At 40.8% G+C, this 20,636-nt stretch overlaps 2 protein-coding genes and 1 long non-coding RNA gene across 4 annotated transcripts; 2 read left to right on the top strand and 1 right to left on the bottom strand.

Annotated features, from left to right (window-relative positions):
• The first annotated feature begins 785 nt into the window (after positions 1 to 785).
• Positions 786 to 1,802, top strand: LOC124200525. Its single transcript, XM_046596795.1, has 2 exons — positions 786 to 932; positions 1,210 to 1,802. The coding sequence occupies exons 1-2, from the start codon at positions 786 to 788 to the stop codon at positions 1,495 to 1,497; spliced, it is 435 nt and encodes a 144-aa protein (XP_046452751.1). The 3' UTR covers positions 1,498 to 1,802.
• A 14,163-nt stretch (positions 1,803 to 15,965) lies between these two features.
• On the bottom strand, positions 15,966 to 17,105 carry LOC124200286. Of its 2 annotated transcripts, XR_006877252.1 has the most exons (5): positions 16,781 to 17,105; positions 16,647 to 16,722; positions 16,511 to 16,586; positions 16,249 to 16,451; positions 16,096 to 16,161 (listed from the first exon to the last, which is right to left on the bottom strand). It is a non-coding gene; the product is annotated as an uncharacterized LOC124200286 (long non-coding RNA). The 2 variants fall into 2 exon arrangements; XR_006877251.1 differs by having other exon boundaries at positions 15,966 to 16,451.
• A 2,688-nt stretch (positions 17,106 to 19,793) lies between these two features.
• LOC124199601 lies at positions 19,794 to 20,636 on the top strand. The gene is made up of 2 exons (XM_046595439.1): positions 19,794 to 20,248; positions 20,308 to 20,636. Exons 1-2 carry the CDS (start codon positions 19,902 to 19,904, stop codon positions 20,582 to 20,584), a joined length of 624 nt encoding a protein of 207 aa, XP_046451395.1. The 5' UTR covers positions 19,794 to 19,901; the 3' UTR covers positions 20,585 to 20,636.

Below are 20,636 nucleotides of genomic sequence, written 5' to 3' on the forward strand. Positions count from 1 at the left end.
CGCAGCCAAGACTGAGTTTTGCTGAAAATTTGACTACGTCTTTAAAAAATTAATTTGCGATTTTTACCTAACAGAACTGTAAAAAAGTAATTACAATTTTTTAGGGAGTACCACGAAAATATCTGATTTCAATAAAGGTTTCATCGCGCGTTTCCCAAATTCAAATAGTCGTGGCTGTGCAAGTTTCTTTACGTGTACCTAAAAAACCTGTATTTTTGTTGTGATTTCATATGCAACCATGCAACCCTAGATGGCAGCACCCTAGATGGCAGCACTCGTGAAGCGGGAGATTCCTCGGCCTTCTTTCATCTACTGTATAGGCCCTTCCGTTTCCCTCTTTCACTTCTCTCCTGGCACCACGCTGACAAGCAACTCTCAAAAAAAGACTAGCTCTAGTAGCTGGCGGGTTTTTGTTTAAGTTGCTTCTCAGCAGCTACCTCTGTATCTAGAACCATTTACATTGTGTCCTGAGTTTTGATTCCTAATCTGATTTACCTTTTCACATTCCTGGCGTAAATTGAATTGATCTGTTTCTTCTGTTTGTATTTCATCCGAGTCCATTGGACTCAGGTAATTATATATTTATGTTCAATCCATGTCATATGACATGAAGCCCACATTGTGGAAGATTATTGTGTTACATACCTATGTAATTGAAAAGCCCACATGCTGGCACAAATCAATTCCTGTTACAGATACAGAAGCCTAGTTGAGCAAATATCTTACTCTTATCCTTGTCTATTTCCAACAGGTTATGGGCCCAGCCACACTACCGTTGCGACAAGATGTCTAACTCGCCGACTAGAGAAATCAGCCATGCAGTCAAATTCAATGGCAAGAACTTTCCACTCTGGAAGTTCGGATGCTGGCTCAAACTCGAACAGCACAACCTTGTGCAGATTGTCAATGGAACCGAACAAATTCCAGAACAGGTACAAATGTCTTTCACATGCATCCGTTCACTGATGTTAAAAAAAAAAAAAAAAAAAAAAAAGAGAGAGGAGAGAAAGAGGAAGGAGAGGAAAAAGGATTCCCCCGAACACGTCCACGTGGTGGGTCGTGTGCGAAGGGCGCGGAATTTGGGCAGCTCGAGAAAAGCGGCTCGCCTCTTCTTCCAATTTCAAATCTCCAACACAGACACATGCATTAACCTGTTTTCTGAGAAACACGTTCGTTTATTCTGACACACAATCCAAAATTCTTATTCAGGATTTCAATGAAGACGGCGAAGTGGTCAACTTCGAAGCCATCAAAGATTGGGCAAGAAGGGACATACTTGCTCGTAATTACCTGATTGCTACGATTGAACATCAGCAACAAAGGACTCTCATTAACTGTCATACTGCTCACGAGATGTGGACGCGCCTGTCCGCACAGCACCTTCAAGATGCCGCAGAGAATCAACACGTGTTGCAGCATAGATTCTACGAATATCAATATCAACCCAGTCATGATATTATATCTCACATCACTGAGATTGAAACCCTGGCGTCATAACTTAGCGACGTCGGAGCAGCCATGACAGAAATCCAGATAATGACGAAGATAATCTGCACAGTCCCTCCAAGCTACCGCAACTTTGCAACAGTATGGGACAGCGTGCCAGTCGATGAACGTACAATCTCCCTTCTCACATCTCGCCTTCTGAAGGAGGAGTCAAACTCCGCTCGCTGGTCAAGAGGACAACAAGACGCAGGGGACGCTGCGTTATTTGCCCAAAACTACCCCAATGTCAATCCCACGAACCAACAAGGCAATCGTGGAGGTAGAGGAAGGTATGAGCGAGGCAGAGGTGATCGAGGAAGAGGCGATCGTGGAAGAAGAGACCATCGATTCAATTCAACGAGACATCGACCGTACGTGAAATGCGACTACTGTTCAATTCTATACCACACGCAAGAAGAATGCCGAACACGGAAATGACATGAAGCAGAATTAGCCAGACTGAAGAATTCAACGGCAGCATCGGCAGTCAACTTTCCCCCTTCACAACAGACGAATACCAATTCAACTCAAGAAAGGTCGAATAGGGATTCACCCAGCACCAGTCAAGATCAAAGTTTTATTTCGCATTCTACTTGCTTCATCTCACGGCGCTCTCAAGATTGGTTTGCCGACTCAGGCGCTACACAGCACATGTCAGATCAAATACAATTCTTTAAAACCTTCACACCAGTAACTCCAGGCACATCGTTCGTGAAAGGAATAGGCAACGCTAAACTTGCAGTTCAAGGGATCGGCAGCATTGAATTTACTACGCTCATAGGAGAAACGAAGCGGACAGCATTGATAGAAACCGTTCTGCAGTCTTGCAACGAGCGGCTCAAAGTTAGTGCGGCGCACCTCCCAAGCTCAAACTTAAGCTTGGGAGGTGCGCCGCACAAAAAAGTTTGAGTTGTGAACGCTCAACATCCGCTCAAACGTATCAGCCAATCAGCGCGACCATGCCTCTGATTGCCTCTCCCCCTCTCTCACCGTGCTGCCTGCAACCCTCTTTTGCCCTAAGGGTCTAATGGGGGAACACGAAAAGGGGGATTTGGATGAAGGTCACGTCTTCCACCAAAAATGGAGTGGGGTGCGTTATAAAGTGGGGGGAGTTTATTTCAACTATGAAGAGAGATTACTTGGGGAAATAATAATTTTAAAAATAAATTAAAAATACTATGAGAATAAGCGTAAAAAACTGATTTGAATCATATTGATTTCCACCTAATCTCTTATTATATAAAAAACCCTATTCTGTCATTTCACCAAGAGGTGTAAATTTTTACCGCTAGATGTCATGGCGAAATGAGCGGTTCAATGAGCGTAAAACCTCGTGCGCAGCACCTCCCAAACTAGTTTGAGGGGTGCGGGCGCACAGCTTAAACTAGTTTGGGAGGTGCGGCGCACAGCTCAAAAAGTTTGAGCGAACGGCAAGACTGCCGTTCTGTATGTTCCGGGTCTTGGAGTCAACTTACTCTCTATTGCCGCAATCACGGAAGTCGAAGTCACGGTGCACTTCATTGAAACACGAGTGAGTTTCAACAAAGACGAATCGGTAGTGATGGTAGGTGAACGCATCGGAATAACTCTTTATCATTTGGCGATAACAGTAGACCCACCTTGTGATGGGGCAGGCTTCACGACACCACCAGCAACATCCATCGACGTCTGGCATCAACGTTTGGCACACACCAGTGTAAAGAAGATCCGCAAGATGGCGTCTGAGCAGATGGTCGATGGCTTGATCCTGAATGAAGATAGCACTCCAGCTAATCATCCATGTCCAGGATGCATGCACGGAAAAATAACTCGTTCCAGGTCCAAACTAGGAAGGACTAGAGCAACACAAGTTGGCCAACTTGTGCACTCTGACGTATGCGGTCCAATGCATATAACCACACCGAAAGGATCCAGATACGTTGTCCTATTCACCGATGATTTTAGTGGTTATCGAACTGTTTATTTTCTCAAACAGAAGTCAGAGGTGGCCAAAATTCCAAGAGTTCACCAATCATCTACGCACTGAAACCGGCCGACAAGTTCACACCTTAACCCTTTATCTACCGTCGGGACAAAAAAAATTGACGGCTTTTCAGTAGGCAGACACGAGAAATTAAAACCAGACAAAGTGCCTCATACTTAAGCAGTTTTCTCAATGATCTACCTACAAAATTGAATCGCCTTTTTAGCATATGTCAATCGTCCATCGGTAGATCGAGGGTACGAGTTTCAAACGATTCGTACGAGCCATTCTCGTGTTTTACGAGTTTTGGTGTAGGGACATTTCAGGCACGTCAGGCGGCTCCGATCGAAGTCTACACGAGAACCTTTCAACGCGAACCGTCGGGAATTTTAAGTCTCCGCCAGATATGTCCCTCCAGACGGCTGCAAGCCCCTAATTCCCCTGGGAATTAGCGATCTGGGTGCCGCGCGACTTAAGTGTCCGCGATGCCTCAAATACAAATAAAAAAAAGGGTTCAAGTGAATTTGAAGCCGGTGGTTGGATAGATATCGAAGGGAAGGCGAAAGAGGCGAAGAGAAAGCGCGAAATTTCTTTAACAGCTTCGACGCAAAAACTTTGGTATCGAAGGGGAGCTTTGTGGAATGAAACGAAGACAAAGAATTGGGAGTGTCCGGTTCGGCGTTGGTTGTAGTTTCATTTCCTCCGTGGCAAAGCTCCTTTCTGCCCGACGCTCCTTATTTATTTTTATTCCTATCTGGGTGCCGCGCGACTTAAGTGTCCGCGATGTCTCAAATACAAATAAAAAAAGGGAGCAAGTGAATTTGAAGCCGGTGGTTGGATAGATATCGAAGGGAAGGCGAAAGAGGCGAAGAGAAAGCGCGAAATTTCTTTAGTAGCTTCGACGCAAAAACTTTGGTATCGACGGGGAGCTTTGGGAAATGGAACGAAGACGCAGAATGGGAAGTTGTCCGGTTCGGCGTTAGTTGTAGTTTGATTTCCACCTTAGCTGAGCTCCTTTCCGTCCAACGGTTCTTTTGAATTGATTTTGAAGTCTTCGAGGCGCTATTAGTGCCCGTGTAATTAAATTTTACACAAAGCCTCTTGTACTTTCTTATCCGTGCGTTGATTACTGCTGTCTCGTGAGGAAACTCCGAAAGGCGGTGAAAGGCGCTGGATAAAAATCAGCCCCGGTAACTCTTGCATGTGCATGCCTTTCCCCTGCATGATAGAATAAGACCGTCATATAAGGCTTAGGACGTAAGGCAATTCGTTATCCTTTTGGCGAATTCACAAAGACTAATCGTGCCTTTTTTTTCGATTCTGTATTTTCAGATTAATTAAAAATGGCGAAAAAAAAAGAGAGACGCAAGATATACAAAGTCGAGAGCCGTGAAAAATTCAGCCAAGAAAGCCAACGCCGCCTCTGTATTAAAAAGGCAGCAATTGAAAGAGGCAAATGAACGAGAAGCTGGGAATAAAGAGCCGTCCATCGATACTGATACCGGACATGAGGCTCAAAATAATGTAGAGGAATCGGTTGCCTCCGAGGAGCCGGTTGAGGAGCCTGGTCAGGAGCTGGCGCCTGAAAGGGAACCGGTTCTTGATCAGGGGCCGGCTGATGAGGAGGAATCAATTGCCGAAAAAGAAAAAGAGACTGCCAACGAAGAACCTCCGGTTAAAGCTAAAACAGCGGTAAATTTGAGGAAAGTGACCGTCAGGTTGGAACGCCTGGCTTTTAATCCGGATGGTTCGACGAAGGCAACAAAAAATAAAGCACAAGATGCTGATCTTGAAGGTGGTTCCTCGCCACCTCAAAAGAAGAGAAGAATGACCCGGTCAACCGCCAAGGTAGGGTGCTCTTCTGACGGTCAAGTTGCCGACGATGAAGTGACTCGTTACTTCGCTCGAAAAAAAATCGGACTGACCAATGCGAAATTGAGACATCGTGGCCCTCGCAGTTCTAAAGGACATCCATCCATGGCCCCTAAAAAGGTCAATTCAGATGCGGTGAAGCTTAAAATGCAACAAAAGGCCGATGCTAAATTAATCGCACTCCATAAAGCCATCAACAAGCATTGGAAGGGTGTGAGTTATTGGACTGATGTGGAAGAAGATTACCAAGAGAATGATGATGAGAATCAGGAGACACAGTACCGGCAGTATTCCTACCCGTTTACTCCAGAGGAACCTGTGGGCCCCGTATTTTCTAAGTTCCATCCGGGTGATACTACTCTCCACATCTTTTGGTCTATGCTTGGCGGATTCCAAACTTTTGATCTTTTGCTAGAAAAGACAAATAAACGGATCTGAGACTCCTGGAATTACGTTGAAAAAGGCAATCCACCATCTAGGAGATTTGGAGGCAGACCAGAAGGGAGGCAATCTAGCGAAATGCTTCCTGGAGGTTTAGTCGACAGATATGAACTTGTTGCGTTCCTCGGAATACAGTTCTTGATGGGTTATCATCGTTTGCCGGAGCTGTTGATGTGTTGGGAAAGGCAGCCGGATACTGGTTACGGCCTTGGAATCGTTCACCAAGCAATGACACGTGAGCGTTTTAAATTCATTTCAAAACACTTGGCTTGCGCTGATCATGGTGAATTAGACAAGGATAAACAGTTGAAGGTGCGAAAGGATCCTATTTATAAGATCCGATCGTTGGTGGACGTACTCAATAAGCAATTTAGTGAGTGTCGCCGGCCTCCCAGGTGGCAAAGTATAGACGAATCCATGGTGAAATTTAAAGGTCGATCCATGCTTCGGCAAACGATGAAGGGCAAACCCATCAAAAGCGGCTTCAAAATCTGGAGTCGATGCTGTAGTAGAGGCTACACCTATAATTTTGAGATCTATCATGGAGCTCGAATTGGTGAAACGCTCAAGGATTCCAATTTTACGATGGTGGAAGGAGTAGTTCTTGATATTTGCGAGCCCTTGGCAAAGAACGGACATGTAGTAGCCTTTGATCGCTTCTTCACGAGCATAGCCCTCCTGGAAGAACTCGACAAAAGGGGGATCAATGCGTTTGGAACGATTCTTAAAACCAGAGTGGGGCAACCCATTTTTACGGTCAACGAATCGAACCTTCCGCAGAACGAATTTGTGGCCAAGTTTGGCGGTGAACCAGGAACGGGAAGAAAGGGTGTTTTCATCTGGAAGGACACTAAGCCGTTTCGGGTCGCTTCCAACTTCCACGGCTCAGAGGCTGTCAAGGTGCAAAGGAAGCAGCGCGATGGTTCGTTCAGAACAAAGTCTTGTCCAAAAGCTATTGGCGATTACGTCGATAACATGGGCGGTGTAGACACGGCGAACCAGCTGCGTTCCTACTACGAGAGAGACCGCAAATCAAAAAAATGGTGGCACCGTCTCTTTTACTCCCTCATGGAAACATGTATGGTGAATAGCTGGATTACTTACTGCGATTTGGTGGTAAGTTCAGAAATTTTATTGACAGAGTGCCAAGCTTCAATAGTTTTCTGTTCAATTTCTTTCCAGACGATGAAAAACAAGAAAGGAAAAACCTTCCTGAAGGACAAAGGATATCTAAATCTTTTGGAATTCAAGCGAAGCGTGACTACTTCTCTTTTACTTTACGGGCTGAATGCTGAGATAGCCCGCAAAGGAGATGCTCCAGAAGCAAGATTAATGAAAGAGATTCCACTTTCGGCAGAGCCCGGTGCCAAAAGAAGGAAAGATAGACTGAGCGTGCCAGATGAAATACGCTTCAGTCAGGTCGGAATCCATCATCCTATTTTCGTTGAGAATAGAGGACGATGCGAATGGTGCCAAGCCACGACTGAGAGAAGACCCAATGGTCATACGAAGGAATCTCGACCATTCTCTCAGTGCAGTATGTGCAAAATTTTTCTTTGTCTGTCCAAGAAAAGAAACTGCTTTTTGGAATTTCACGATGATCGGATACTCGATCCAACAAAGGCTGCTGCTGAAGCGGTACTTGCTGTCGATCCTGAAGAAGAGATCGCAGTCCAAACCGTCGAAACGGATCCTTTGGGGATTTATCCTTCATCTGATTCCTCTGATGATTCTGATTTTGACGTGCTAAATAATGATGTAAATGATGGTGTCCTTTTAGATGAAGACGAATGGCTTAAATAAACTGTTTTATGTTGTATCAATTTGTTTTTTTTTACTGAGTTTGGGGATCTGAATGAGCGGTCACCGGCGCGGGCGAAAGCCTGGATTGATATCAACTGAAATAGGAACGGTCGAAAGAAATGGATTCGAAGCGGATGTTGGATGTAGCTGTTTGGAATAAGCGAAAATGAACCAGAAGTGTCCGGTTCAGTAGTTTATACCTTCGTGGAAAAGCTCCTTTCCTTCCGCCGTTTCAAATGGATTCATTTTGATTCCGTTTTTGGCCGAGAAAAATGAGAAAGAGAAAAGACGAAGAATTTCCGAAGTGTCGGATCATTTTTGTTTTCATCTTTCGCGTTCTACTCGCTGAAACCCCCTAAGACTTTTAGTGCGAGCCGTCTGACGGGACAAATTTTTTTTAAGCGGCTGCTGCGTGTAACCATCGGGACATTTTTTTGGTCCCGGCGGACGGCAGTCGCTTGGAAATTTGGCCTTTTTTCGGTGACTGAAGTGCCGGTCGGGACTTTCCTGACGGGACAAAAAACAAAAAAGCAAAAAAAGTACAGTAAAAAAAGGAATTTTTTATTTCTTTTTAATTGAGTGGTTTGAGACGTCCTCAGCAATCTGTACTTTTAATTTCAGTCAAGCACGGCCAAAATAACTTTGGCGTCGAAAAAGGGTTAAGAGCTGACAATGGAAGCGAGTATACAGGACATCAATTTAAAAAGTGGCTGTCCAACAACGGAATCAGATTGCAGACGTCTGCACCACACACCCCGGAGCAGAATGGCGTTTCAGAACGAGCCAACAGAACCGTCATGGAGGCAGCACGATGTCTCATTCACGCCAAGAGCATTCCTTTGGAGCTGTTGGGGGAGGCGATTGCTTGTGCAGTTACACGTTAAACCGTGTGTCCACAAAAACAGCCCCAAATACTCCCTACCAAAACTGGTTTGGAACCAAGCTGGATGTTAGCAACCAACGCATCTTTGGATCCACCGCCTACATTCACGTGCCAAAAGCTGAAAGGAAGAAACTGGACTCCAAAAGCATTTCCTGCTCTTTCGTTGGATATTGCACAACCCAAAAGGCATATCGCTTCTGGGACCGAACAACCAGGAAGATACGAATCAGGAAAGATGTCATCTTCAATGAATGGACTACTGCCACATTGAAAGAAGATTCGGCACCTGCTAATAATCCCGCAGCAGACAATGTTCATGATTTGATTACTAACCGTCCCAATGATGTCCATGTTCTCATGCAACCAAAACCCAACATTGTCACTAAGGAAATTATTCATGCAGCCCCCGAGACCAATAACTTCCCAGACCCATTCATTTATGCGAATCCAAGTGAGCCACATCAACATCAATCTCCAATCCTGGAAGATCTAAATTCAGGTCCAGCAAATAACATCCTCCAAGTCAATCAACCGGACCAAATCCATCACAACCCCATCGCGCCAACCGCAACAGAAGATGATGTCAACCTCGAGACTCCATCCACTCGCATTCGTCACTTCAAATATCCCCTGAGTCATCGAGAGCCGAAGAGACAATGGGACGAGTCGCTTCAATCAACAGTCGAGACATCCGAGCCAAAACCTACATGGACGCAATGAATGCACCTGACTGCCAGGAATGGAAAAAAGCCATTCAGGAGGAGTATGATTCTTTACTGAACAACCACACCTGGACTTTGACACCACTCCCAACGGACCAATTCTCAGTCATGAAATCAGGATGGGTCCTCAAACTGAAACCAGGTGTAGGTGATGCAGAACCCCGCTACAAAGCCAGACTAGTGGCCAAAGGTTGCTCACAGCGCTTTGGAATTGACTACGAAGAGACATTCGCCCCAGTCGCCAAACAGGACACGCTGAGAATAATTTTATCTTTTGTTGCATCCTATGATCTTGAGATGCACCAACTAGACATCAAGACAGCCTTCCTGTACGGTGAGCTAGATGAAGAGATCTACCTTCAGCAACCAGAGGGATTCGTAGTAGCTGGGCAGGAAAACATGGTTTGCAGACTACACAAATGTCGGTATGGGCTAAAACAGGCGTCTCGTGTCTGGAACAAGCATTTTGATTCTTTTCTTCGACAATTTGGCCTAGTTCCCAGCGAGTCTGACCCCTGTCTCTACCACCGCCACCACAAGGAGGAGATCATCATGGTCGTAATATGGGTGGACGATGGTTTAGTATGCAGCAACAACAACAAAGCAATTAACGACATAATCAATTACCTTGCAGAGCATTTTGAAATGCGATCATCCGAAGCGAATCATTTCGTTGGGCTCTCAATCACCCGCAACCGGAAAGAAAAGCTTCTCTATGTGTCACAGCCAGATTACACAGAGAAAATCCTCAAGCGCTTTCACATGGACGGATGCAACCCAGTCGATCTGCCAGCAACACCCGGTTCCTTTCTCAGCAAGTACAGCAACCCGGAAAAAGCAATAAAGGTTCCCTTTAAGGAAGCCACTGGATCCCCTATGTACCTTATGCTATCAACCAGACCAGACATAGCCTTTGCCGTGAATCAGATTTCACAGTTCTGCGAAAATCCTCAACAGGCTCATTGGAACGCTGTAAGAAGAATTTTCTCATACCTGCAGGGAACGAGAAATTATGGACTGCGATACGGTCCTTCAATTACAATTCCCACTGGATACTCGGACTCTGACTACGCCGGAGACTCTGACACGAGGAAATCGACGTCTGGCTTCATCTTCATTTTAAACGGAGGAACAGTCGCAAGGAGCAGTTGCCGTCAATAGTGTGTATCCACTTCTACCACTGAGGCGGAATACGTAGCCGCATCCGAAGCAGCCAAAGAAAGCGTTTGGCTACGACGCCTTCTGATGGAGATAGTTCCGGAATGGAAGCAACCGCTACTCCTAATGTGCGACAACATTTCATCAATTGAACTGACAAGGAGTCCAAAATTCCATCAGCGGACCAAGCACATAGATGTGCGCTTCCACTTTGTCTGGGAACAACAGGAAGCGAAATAAATTGATGTGAAGTATATTCGGACTGCTGACCAACTTGCAGACCCTTTTACAAAGCCTTTGCCGAACCCCCTGTTTCTCTGTGTTACGTGAGGCAATCGGTGTTGTACCTGTTCCTAGTATCTAATCTTTTCTTTTTCTCATTTCCAATATTAGAAGGAGACAACAAACAAATCCCAAGGAAGAAACTTGCTGCCTTATTTAATTTTTATGTGTTAAATGTTTGAGGAGGAGTGTTGTGATTTCATATGCAACCATGCAACCCTAGATAACAGCACCCTAGATGGCAGCACTCGTGAAGCGGGAGATTCCTCGGCCTTCTTTCATCTACTGTATAGGCCCTTCCGTTTCCCTCTTTCACTTCTCTCCTGGCACCACGCTGACAAGCAGCTCTCAAAAAAAGACTAGCTCTAGTAGCTGGCGGGTTTTTGTTTAAGTTGCTTCTCAGCAGCTACCTCTGTATCTAGAACCATTTACATTGTGTCCTGAGTTTTGATTCCTAATCAGATTTACCTTTTCACATTCCTGGCGTAAATTGAATTGATCTGTTTCTTCTGTTTGTATTTCATCCGAGTCCATTGGACTCAGGTAATTATATATAATGCGGCGTAAATTGAATTGATCTGTTTCTTCTGTTTGTATTTCATCCGAGTCCATTGGACTCAGGTAATTATATATTTATGTTCAATCCATGTCATATGACATGAAGCCCACATTGTGGAAGATTATTGTGTTACATACCTATGTAATTGAAAAGCCCACATGCTGGCACAAATCAATTCCTGTTACAAATACAGAAGCCTAGTTGAGCAAATATCTTACTCTTATCCTTGTCTATTTCCAACAATTTTTACTGTGTATTGGCGGATGGTATCAGCCTATGATAGAGGTGGAGATACCTTATTTGCTCGATTTTCTCATGTTTTACCCCCTACCCCTTACCCAACCGACAATTATTTGTTGGCGGCTTTCTAAACTATGGGTAACCATGGCCGATAATCAGACCATTGAATCGATGCCCAATAAACTAGCAAAAGCTCTTAAATTAAACGGTGACATAACAAGCAGTTTGTTTCATCGGCAATTTCTGCATCTATTAGTTTCATTTTAGCATTAGGCAATAGGATTGTATAACGTTTGCGATATCGCGGTTAAATTAGTAATTGATGTTAAAAGGTAGAGTTAAGTAAATAGGGATGGTCAAAATAAAGAAACGATCAAATAAGATACCTCAACCTCTATCACAGGCTAATACCATCCGCCAATGAACAGGGAAAAGGCGTTTTTTTTAGCTACACTTAAAGAAACTTGTAGCGGCGACTGTATACTTCTGTAATTACCAATAAATAGAAGATCAGGTGCTTTATAATCTTCTGAATCTGCCCATAGATTGAAAATTGAAATTAATGTTTCATTAATGATCGTGTGCCATTGAAAAGATACTAAAAGATCATAAAGTATTTCGCTTCGCACAGAATTATCATTGTGGAACGAACGATTCTGCCATCGTTGGATTTCTTCGTACTTGAAATTCTATCGTAATCTGGAATAAACTAAGCAATGCAAAACAAATTATTTAGTTCACAAAAACGACTATTTTGAGTAGGCTATTACTGTCATATGCTTACCAAATGAAATCTCAACCCCAAAAAAGCTATTTGATATCATAAGCTGACGGGGGGGGGGGTTATTGTTTTATTAGAATAATGTTACTTTATTAGCGAATTTCTGAATACAAATATCATTTAATATTATTTGAGGTGCAGGGAAGAATGGGGGATCTGATCACTTTTTTTATTTTAGCTCTTATTCTTTTATATTTTAAAGTTAGAAATCCTAAAAAGTCAAAACCTTAAATATTAATTCTTTCAATCTGAGAAATTGATTCTACTGTATGTTTATGCGATGTCATCATACAGTACCACCACAGGTATTAGATCGCCCCCTTCAATAAAGGGAATCACTCCCAAAACATTTCGCATGGTCTGTTCCTACCTGCGGCATGGCCTTAGGATATGGGGGACAAAGGGAAGGATTGTAGAACAAAGTATTTCCTTCCGTTTTGCCACCCTCATACCCTAAGGCCATGCCGAGGGTGGGGAAACTTGCGAAAAAAAAATTGGGGTGATCCAATATTTAAAAATTTAAGAATAAGAAAAATTAAAGAGAAAAAATCAAAATGCGTTAGCTCCAAGGTTCTCCCACACTCTCATGATTTAAGGTACTCGAAGTGCACTGAAGCTTGGTAAGAAATGCTTCACCACTCGAATTCGAGTGAAAAAATAGATCGAAGTTCGATTGGTTTGATTGGTTCGGAGTTCGGATTTAATAGAATAGAGAAGTATTTCGAGATTGAAAATTTTTTCATAGTTTGGAAATCATACTTTTGCAGTTGGGACTTTAAAATTTTTTGAGACTACAAATTTTACCTTTCTACAAATGAAAATTTCACATGCTAGTTTTATTATCAAGCAATATTATTCATTTATAAATTATTTTAAGATATATTTATAAACTTTTTGAGATTGAATGTTTTCCCTTATTACAAATGTAGTTTTTCGTACCAATCTTCGAGTATGTTTAACTGTTCAAGTGAACTTTTCAAAATCTCGAGTACGTTCAAGGCTAGTTCTGCTTACTCGAAGAGGTAAACGAAGCCCTGCTAGCACGGCTGGTCTACTATCCGTTTATACGACGTATGTTTATCCATTCTTCGTTGTGTCCATTTATCGTCGAAAAAATACGACGATACTACGTACTTTTCACGTCTTTCTTCGATGTTGTGATCTTGTCTACTTTGTATGAATTTTAACTGTCGAATAGACGTAATATTTTCACATAAACTGGATATCCTTTCTCTGGTTACAAATAACGTCCATCAGATGACCACAGTGGACGATAAACGGACGTACCTAGTTTGGACGTCCATTGGATACAAATATACGTCTAGTTTTGTTTAAGTTCATTTTTGAACAACAAATAGACGGCCAATGGACAAACGCCAGAATCAAAGCTAAAATATTTCTATTAGTTGACAGAACTCATAAAAACTAGCCTTAATTCACCATGTGAAAAGTATTAATTTCCATTAAATAATGTTTTAAGCTAAGTAACAATAAAAAAGTAAAATTTAAACGTACAAAAAATTTATTTCTATATTTTTTTTTTATTTTTCTTCTTTAATCCTATTGCTTATTTAACGTGAATGTAATAAGCTGTTAATTTTTGTTATTTGACAATTTCTAAGTTATAAGATATTCATAATAAAATTGTAATGCGTTGATAAGGAGCGGCCGTTCTAATGGATAGAGCGGTGAGTTGCGACGGGAAAGGTTGAAGGATCGATACCAAGTGAAAGCAGATATTTTATCTTCGTTGTATATCTAGCGTACATTTTTACGTGTTTCGGACGTCCAAATTACGTCAAAAATGGATATCCTATATACGTTAAAAATCTACGTAGAAAGATGTGACATGAGGACGGACATTCAACGTAACATGGATGACCAAAATGTCTATCCAATCGTCGAAAATGGATAGCAGGAATACGTTGTTGAGATGTAAGCGTGCTAGCAGGGAGGGTTTTGGTGCGCCAGTGTAATCGAATTCGGGTATCGAACTCGAAGGTCGGTATAGGGTGTGCATTCTTTTGGATACGCTTAGAGTAAGCGAACTACTCGAGGCACCTGTGTTGGCCACAGTTTTGTACAGCCTTTGTTGTTTGTAATCGAGAGGAAACGGTTAGATTTTTCTCAATGTAAGAAAAGATAATTTTGGTTAAAGCCAACATTGGTGCGTTGTTTCGCGCTTTGGCCTGTACAGTTATTTATGGAAGTGAGTGTACCTAAATAAGAGATTGAATAAAATCCCGTAAAACAATCTAGACTTAGAACTACCCGACTATACACTCTTCAAAAAATGACGTATGCTAAAAGTATACTTGTGTACATACATTCTCTATACAGCCCTGAGATCCGATACATTGTGTATATGAAATTTCAATGCGCATACCTCGATTCTTTGTTTCGAAAAGAAAAGGTGCGAAGAAGAAAAGACGTCCAAACTCTTTTTTTTTATGTCACCACCCACCGCCTCGGACTCCTATGGCCTCCTCCCTCAGAATTGTTTACTCCATTTGTTTAATTTCCCATTAGCAAAATAAGGGCATTTAATTTATTTTATGGATCTATTCAGGATAGAAACCAAGAACTCCTTGTTAAAGATTAGTAGCTCAGTGTGTTACTGACTGAGTTATTATTTCTTACAAAATTACTAAACCTTTTTCTGTCCGTTCCCTTCCGTTTCCAGCTTTCGACCCCCCTCTCATCTACTTTCAACTAAAAATTAGGAATCCGTCGGCCGATTGACAGGGAGTGGGGCTAATCCGACGAAAGGAGTAAAAAACCAGAGTTTTCGCATTGTTACAAAGGGCGATTGTACAATGGTTGGTTTCTTGACATGGTGTTCGGATTTATCTAGACATATTGTCTAGAAAATTTTCTGGAAAACTCATTTCTAGATATATCTAGACAGTATTTCTTAGCCAGCACTTTTTGTAATAATCTTTTAACAATAATCGCTAAAATAACTAACAGGATCAATAAATTTCACAATTTTTCGCAAAATTCTTATCCTGTCTGTAAAATTTTTTAATGAAAATCAATGAAGCAAATAAAAATAGATTATTTAAAAAACCCCTAAAGCGCAGATTTTCGCAAAAAACACTTTTTGGTCTGTTCTAAAGGCGGACTCCTTTTTAATGGACAATATGTGTTGATTTAACCCCCCCCCCCTATAGGCCATTCCAATGTATAATAAAGTCTACAGATACAGAAAAAAATGCCATGTGCATTCCGCACATACCAGTCCAGTGATATTAAAATTATCAAATATTGAAGTGAACCCAGCAAGTTTCCCACCTTTGGGGGGAAGGGATTGGATATTCATGGAGACGACTGCACTGTATACTATAGAACAAGGCCTTTCAACTTTGACCATGCGCTTATGCAAACATTTTTTTATTGAAACTAGAAATTATATTAATCAATAACATTAGCTGCTATGCGAACAACACATTCATAGTTTTTTTTCAGTAATATGTTCGTTGGTAAATATAAACTAAACAGTAGGTAGAAAAAGTATTGATTACCTTAAGAAAATGGATGGTTTTTTCCAATCAGCAAGAACGTTTTTTTTTGTAACCTAAATTCTGGTACTATTGGTTTATAAAAGAGAACAGATTTTTTTTCCAGAACCTTTTGAAAAAAAGAACTGTTGCACTCACCAAATAGAATTTCCATAATTATCTCATGTTGCTGTTTGATGGTATACTTACGCCTTAAAAACTAGCCAACGTGCCCCTGGAAGCGGTAGAGATTTTCCCTTAAAATTGAAGTGATAAACCAGTCAATATGATTGTATATTTATAACTTTTACGTAGTTTTTACGCTACATTTTAGCTAAGATAATAATCTTGAATTTTTTAAAAATACCATTCCGATAAATATTATGAAATGCAGGCCCGGGTGTGTGAAAAAAGAGCCTACTTGCCCCGGTCTCCCCTTCCTGAATTGGCTACGTCTTTTTCAATCAATGACCTTTAAAATAGCCATATTAACTAGCGTATTTACGAAATAAATCCAAAAAATTCAGAATGAATAAAATAAAACATTTAAACTGTTTACATGAAATTATTTTTTAGGTAATGGCTTGGAATTGGAAAAGAATACGGCCAAATTATTCGAAAGATATTTTCCCGTTCGTAATCTATTTAAGGTTGTGTTCCCTTGGTGAAACCTTGAATTAAATTCCTGACTGTAGACTGATGAATATTGTATTCGATAAAGGGGTGGTGAGAACACCAGGTATGAAAGACAACGTGTGGTATCTGGAAAAGATAGGGGAATGAGTGTGTGGGGGAATAATGAATTTGATAACGAACAATACCTGGGATTGCACACACACAAAATGAGAAGAGAGTGACTCGTAATGATTGTAAAGAGTCAGACAGACACAATCAGACCTGATGGAGTGAAGCACAAATTAGGGCCAGATACATATGATATATATAAGTGAATGTTACCCAAATCAGAATGATTGACAGATTATCACGTGGAGGGCCAGAGAATGGCGAATAATCTTTAGAGCCAAGGTGGCGACTGGACACAGATCAGTAATTTAGTATGGGGCACAAATACAACTTATAACAATATATACCTGGAAAATGTAGGAAGAGGAGACACTAACAATCAGAAGAGTATATAACTCTGAGGACGATGAAAGAACTTTAAACAAAGAAATGTGTCGTTCTGGACTCTGACAGGTCCACCACGCTATAGAGCAGACGAAGAAGTCAGAGGGAAAAGGAGGGCTAAAGAGAGGGAAGGCAATAAAGAAAAGCGGAAAATTGCTCGGGGTTGCCAGATTAACATTGAACAGATTTCGGCGATCCAGGTTGTCTGAACACAAGTAGCTCGATTATCCCTCTGTCTGCCCAAATTGGAGTTTGTGTACCAAGCCCTCTGGAAAGAGTGCGTAGTTTCTTTCATACGGTAAATTCTTGACTGTTACAATTTAACTGTTACATCTAGTAAATCAATAAGTCGATGGGGCATCCTAGACCCGACTGCTGGGTATAGGGGAGGGCGGAGTCATCCCAGATAGGAATTGTCGTTCCAATCCAGTCGAATATCCGTGCCAGAGGGACAGCTGAGACGGGTCGTCTCAAATCCGTCTTAAAACTGACCGGCTGACCCATTCTTTTAAATTGGACAATTTTTTTAAGTCCGCAACCAACTACTTTTACAGTCCCTTATTGACATCTCTGGTCCTTCACTTTAATAGATGTTTGTTCCAACACGACACTTGTCGTCACGTTGTCACGTGAAATCGTGTCAACAGCACATCACATAGAAAAGGAAATGCATCGCATACGGAAAATTGTCCCTTTTTTTATTATAAATCGCGTCCCTTCACCGCGCTTAGGGATGTACTAGGTACTACATATGGATGCAATAAGCGGACATTGGGGCATTCCTAATGCGTCCCATGGAACGTCGAAAAACTTGTCGTCCCCTAGGATGTCGCAGTCGTACCAAAAAGACGTCTCAGGGACGTCTTATGCGCGGGGCTGTGTTATCTGAGGTTGGACGTGTACAAGGTTGGACCAATCAATTTTTATACAGTGGGCACCTAAAGTGTCCGGACACCCGAGAGAACCTTATGGGAAACCGCTGTTTCGCAAGGCGAAAAAGTGGTCAAATTTTCATTCGATTTGAATGAAGCCTAGAAGTCTTAAAATAATAAAAGTTCGAAACACAGAAAGTATACAAACGATCCAAACACTAAGATTGGCTTGCTTTGTTGCCAGGTGTAAGAATTAAGCTTTTCGCACCGAATTTCGAGTAGAAGAGACCGGGGCTATGTGGGATATTTTTTTTTCTTTACGCTGCCATTTAAATAAAAATAAGAATTATGAAAAAATAAAAGTATGGGAGTGATTCCCTGGCATTAATTTACGTATGGTAATTTTTTAAATTTTTTTCGTTAAATAATTTAAAAGTTATTTGATGAAATGCCAACATGAAAAAATGCCGAAAAACAAGAAAAAATGGGTTAAACGGAAACAGAACCAGGGGTAAAATGGAACATAATTTTCCTCTGCAACGTCTTAATTATATTTATTAAATAATGCACTTGTGAAAAGGAAATTCATTTCCCTTTCAGAAGTGCCTTCTTTTTATTTATTTTATAAAATGGAAGTGGAGATACTAAAAAAAAAAGTTTTTTCGATTATTTTTCCTTGTTTTTGTTGTCAGGGGGCGTTTTTCTGGAAATAACGTTGATCTGGGAATACCTGTTTTACCCCGTTTTCCATGTTCCGTTTAACCCGAACCCAACCTAACAGTTCCCCCCGAACATGAAATAAACAAAATTATAACATACTTAGAAACACATTTTTTATAAAATATTAATAGCATCTTAAACTAGAAAAAAACCCTATCAAACAGCTATCTGGGTTTTATAAAAGTTTAAAAAAAGTATTACAATGATGAAAAACTAAACGTCAGAAATATTTTCCAATTCCCATTGTTTTTGTTTTCCCCATAAAACTCGACAAATAAATCATAATTTCAAGAAAAAAAGTTTACAAGATAAAAAAAATATAATTTAACATACACTGTATATATTTCATAATTTGTAGACAAATTGTACATATAAAAATTTCCCTGTACATTTTAGCCCCTAGTCCCACATAGAAGCGGTCTCCCCTAAGTTTAACTGTTCGATTGACCTACTCAAAATCTCCAGTACTGTCAAGGCTAGTTCTGCGTACTCGAAGAGAAAAACGAAGGGCTTCGGTGCGCCAGGGTAACCGAATTTGGGTATGGAACTCTTAGGTCGGTATAGGGTATACAAACCTTTGATTATGCTTAGGGTAATCGAAGGCATACTCGAAGAGACCCTACCCGGCCTTCGACTACAAAAAACGAATGAAAAATGTACGAGAGAGTACGTATTGATTAAGCATTCTCCGGTTCGGTCTTCTTATACTGAATTCAAACGATGATATACTTTGGTACTATGATGTAATGTGATGTACTAAGATAAGATTATAGGCTATGGTGCTGACTAAGAGTGAATAAACAGCAGAGTATTAAAATGAGAAAACTTTCTAATGAAAGAAAGAGAATAAAAAAGGGATTTTTTAAAAAAAGGATGTGAAAAAATTTAAAGTAAAAGTCTTGAAAATTAGCGTTATTTTATTTTACAATTTTGAAAATATAAAATGCGCTTTACATAAATTTCAAAAATGAATAGGTAAATCAGTACCAAAACAAAGCGGTGGTGTTTCCACACTTTTAATATCTATATGCTTAAAAGTAAAAGCAAATCGTTTGAAAATCAAACAGCACTGTTTCCTTCATATAATTGCGCGTTAAACAGTGTCTTAAAAAATCACAATCAATTCAAATGTAATTCCTCTTATTTGAAATCACTTAAAGCCAATAGATAATATGGCCATTTATAAATGAATATTACATAAAAAAATAATTGTGATTTTTGCAAAAACAAGTCACAATTTCTTTAGATGGCGAATAAGACAGATCCTTCCCGAGGGGAGAAAAGCGATAAGAAAATGAAAAGAGCGAAGGATTTTCATTTTTATTCTTCCCTCGGGGAGATGATTTAATATAAATAGTGAGTTATTTCCACATTGGATAACCATTCATTCATGCCCACTGTGCGAGTTGGTGCTAAATAAATATTAGTAAGTAACACTATTAAAACGGTATTCAAACAAAAGCGGTATAAAACGGTTATTTTATTTTAAATAATGAGGTTGGGAAGAACTTGTTTGTTGATCTTAGGATTTAGTTTGGCTAACGTGGTAATATCAGCAATAGCCACCGAAGCTAACCAGATCCGATTTTTCTTTGGTTCCACCTCTCTATCTTTTGCGACATTTACAATAATTAAAGCAACTACCACGACCACTTCTACCTTTACATCCGTAACAACATGTACAACGTCTACGGCAACTCTGACTACTTGCACTATTGGCCGTCGTCGACGTGGACTCTTTTACGACGACGCTACAGCTAATGGTCGTAGTCGTAGAGCACTTTTCTATAACGACGATGAGACTGAGACAGGCAGCGACTTTCTTTCAAGTGAAAAAAAGTAAGAATTAAAGTGAAGCTTCATTGGATATTTGGCTGATTAATGAGTTTAAATTAAAGAATAAAAAATCCTCCAATGGAGAAACCAAACACCTCCATCGAAGAATTGTCTTTAATCCCATTGGAAATCGAACCTGGGTTTTCTGCACCAGAGGGAGGCCCTAATAGATTTCTTTTAGCAGCAGGTACATCAACAATTACAAGCATAGTTATTACTACTTCAACAAGCAGTCTGACAGCTATTTGCAGTAGCACAACTGGATTCCCGCTCTGTGGAAACACTGGAAAGAAAATTAATATCGTTGAAAAATTAACACATATTTTTTTAAAACAATGAATACCATTCTCGGCTTCTTTGTTGGTCTCAAATATACATTTTAAAAAACCTT

This window comes from Daphnia pulex, chromosome 8, assembly GCF_021134715.1.
Source record: "Daphnia pulex isolate KAP4 chromosome 8, ASM2113471v1".
Classification (NCBI taxonomy): Eukaryota; Metazoa; Arthropoda; class Branchiopoda; order Diplostraca; family Daphniidae; genus Daphnia; species Daphnia pulex.